This window comes from Frankliniella occidentalis, unplaced genomic scaffold (genome assembly GCF_000697945.3).
Source record: "Frankliniella occidentalis isolate FOCC.00 unplaced genomic scaffold, Focc_3.1 Scaffold1, whole genome shotgun sequence".
In the NCBI taxonomy this organism is placed as follows: Eukaryota; Metazoa; Arthropoda; class Insecta; order Thysanoptera; family Thripidae; genus Frankliniella; species Frankliniella occidentalis.
This window is the reverse complement of record NW_026267131.1, coordinates 56,508-59,479: the sequence shown is the minus strand read 5'-3', so window position 1 is coordinate 59,479 and position 2,972 is coordinate 56,508. Positions and strand designations below refer to the sequence as shown.

The window sequence follows — 2,972 nt, the reverse complement described above, 5'->3', positions numbered from 1 at the left end:
GGGGGGGTCACTGTCAGCTGATTTGGTTCCGTGCCGATACACTCGAACAACGTGCGGGCAGGGGGTTGGGTTCTTCTTCGGAAACGATACCAGCTGATGGATAAAGCGGAATCACGGATGAAGCGAAACACGACAGACAGCTGCTCTAACCAAGCAAACCGGCGATAGGTCTGCTTTTAGGTTAGGCCTATGGGTCGGCACTACGCTACTTCTTTTTCATGCTAAGTAAGGCCGTGTAGTTGAAAATTGATACGCGAGCGATACTCGAACCACTGACCTCAAAAATTCAAGGCACCACCAACTGAGTGAGACGTCCACTTGTTTGTAAACAACAACTACACGAGACTAGCGAGCTAGCGAGCAACACCGACACGGCTACATGCAGCTTCCTCTAGCGCTCGCCAGTCGCGCGGCCGCAGCGTAGGGTGGCAGCAAGAGGGCTGGGAGGGATGTGTGACAAACATAATAAGTGTTATATTTTAGGGGATAACGAGTTTATTCCTCAGCATAAAATTAACTTGTGAGCCATTAATATATCCCTTGTTTTCACTTTCACTTCTGGGCAAGCAGGTGTCCTTCAGATTCGAACTTTCATAAACGACAGCTCGAAGTAGTAACACACTACCCTCGCAATCTTGTCAGCATCCACTTCGATGCCCACCTTAAAGTAGCCCTTGTCCGGGAAGTTTATGACCTTCAGCCTTTCCACATCGACCGTCACATTTTCTAGGCGATACGTGCCCTGGAGAAAAACAATCGTAAACAAATCATGAGACCATCACGCTTCCCTTCCAAAGGGGTCGCGCTCAAATATTACGATATATGTCGGGTGCCGGTATTTTTACGACATCCTGATAAATTTCGTGGTTTATTATGGGCCCCTTTCAAACAGCGTGATAAAAATAATACTTCGAAGGGAAAAGAATTCCTGGGTGGGGAACCCCCCCCCCCACACACACACACACACATTTTCCCCTTACGGTCAGATGGGCCTAAACTTGCGCCCCGCGCCTGCGCCTCCGTCCGAAACTAAACACACACTCACCGCCCGGATAGGGTTGCAGGACAGGGCCGGCACGAGGTGGAACAGTGGCGTCCAGATCATGCCCTTCATGGTGAGCAACGAACAGGTCTCGTCTCCGAAGCGCCAGTTCTGGTACGGTTCGCAGTGAGGGTCATTCCTGTTTTCGCACCTGTTGATGCGAGCCACCGCCTTGGTGAACTTGGTGTAGTTCTTTGTGAACACGAAGGTGGCCTTCGCCCACTGGGTCTTTCCGGCAGGGAAGATGCTCGAATGTGTGAAACGGTTGGGGACGTCGGGGTACTCGGGGCAGTTCCCCAGGGCCTCCATCCGAACGAGAGTCTCGAACTTGGACTTGGCGCTCTGTGGACAGTAACACACAAAAATGCAGCTCTTCCCTACGCACTCTCGGTAAGTCCCTATTCCCTATCGACGTCTCTAGGGTTGGTGGGCACAATATCCGCCATTCTGAAAACATATTGTTTTAAAGCAGCCTTTCTCTGAAGACTTATGCTTAACCGGGAGGCAAGGAGGTAAAATCAGGACAGATAGGAAATACGGTCAGCCAAGTATTTATTGTGCATTCAGTCACAGGATGATGCGGTAGCGCGGGAAGCAAGACGAGACACCCGAGACACGTCCGCACACTTGCAACGGCCTCTCTTAAAGAAAGTATGTGCACACTGCTTTTGCGACGAAGTCGCACTCCATTACAATGTATTTTTTAGACAGTCCCCTCAGACTGTCTCTACCAGAGGGCAAAGTCGCCTCTTCCTTCCTCACTTTGTTTTACACGGCCCTCTGATATTGTTCAAAGGTTTTAGAAACTATGATGATAAAGAAACCCCACCACGAAAACTTCACCTACAGAGATTACTTTATAATCAAGGACTCCCAATTACTTCACGTAATTTCTGAACTGCCCCTTTGGTGTGAGGGCCGACAATCTTAAGGCAAACCGAGGCAAACTGACCACCGAGGATGGCGAGAGCACCACCAGGACGCAGGTGCAGTACAGGGCGACTAGGACGGTGTCCTCGGCCCGGGGACGGAGACGACGGCGGATCCTGGGCATGATGGCGTCGTGTCCGACGCCGAATGAACGCGGCGCTTCAAATCCTGCCCTTGTCCTGTCCATACCCCCCCCCCCTCCTCCCCCAACACCTCGCCGCGGAGAGGCCTTGATTTTGCACGGGAGAGTTGCGGACGCAGAATATCACTTTCTGACGGCTTGATGGTCAGTTTAGATTTATCGATTGTTTTTGCCAATCGGAAAACGCATCGCGGGCCGGATGCTATAGTGATGGACGGTGACCTTGCCTCAGTAACACGGGATCGGTAACCGTGGGCGTCCCGAACTAGTCACCGCGGGTAAGAGGTCAAAATGACCTCATACATAGTGTGTTCGAAAATTTGCAGAGTAGAGGATAATTGATCTTCAAAGATTTACTAGGACGATGATTGTTTGGTTTATCCATATCAAAGCTGTAAAAGGTGAGTTTGCTTTGCGCTTTCTGTTGTTCTAACAGATTAATACCCCCCCCCCCACCACCAAGAAAAATAATTATAATCATTTCTGGTCATCATTATCAGCAGAATTTTCACTAAAATTCAAGTGTAATGCCAGCGTTCAGACACTGGTGAGTCGTAAATGTGCTAGGCTAAAGGTTAGTGCCTTTAGCAATTTGAGCAGTTTAAATGGCTTCGTAAGAGCACTAAATCCTTCGCACCTTTTAACAGTGCGACTGAATACCTTTGGTTTTTTTTTTTCAGTGTATTGATGTAAACACCCGCATGGTATGTCTTGGAAACTTAATTCCACAGAAAGACTGCAGATGAAAGAAGGTTGACAGAGGTGGAAGAATAGATTTGTGAAGTTCGGTTTCGCCGCACCAACCCGTGACTACCGCCTCCGGAAGTGGGTCACCCGAAGGAGGGGAAGAGTTGGGGG

General features: G+C 49.6%; 2 protein-coding genes across 3 annotated transcripts in view; both read right to left on the bottom strand.

The window, feature by feature from the left end:
• Positions 1 to 2,972, bottom strand: part of LOC127752335 (uncharacterized) — an 83,276-nt gene that overhangs the window by 79,259 nt on the left and 1,045 nt on the right. The gene's annotated exons all lie outside the window — the stretch shown is intronic.
• On the bottom strand, positions 473 to 2,148 carry LOC113216122 (uncharacterized). Its single transcript, XM_026435857.2, has 3 exons — positions 1,995 to 2,148; positions 1,046 to 1,384; positions 473 to 742 (listed from the first exon to the last, which is right to left on the bottom strand). Exons 1-3 carry the CDS (start codon positions 2,094 to 2,096, stop codon positions 578 to 580), a joined length of 606 nt encoding a protein of 201 aa, XP_026291642.1. The 5' UTR covers positions 2,097 to 2,148; the 3' UTR covers positions 473 to 577.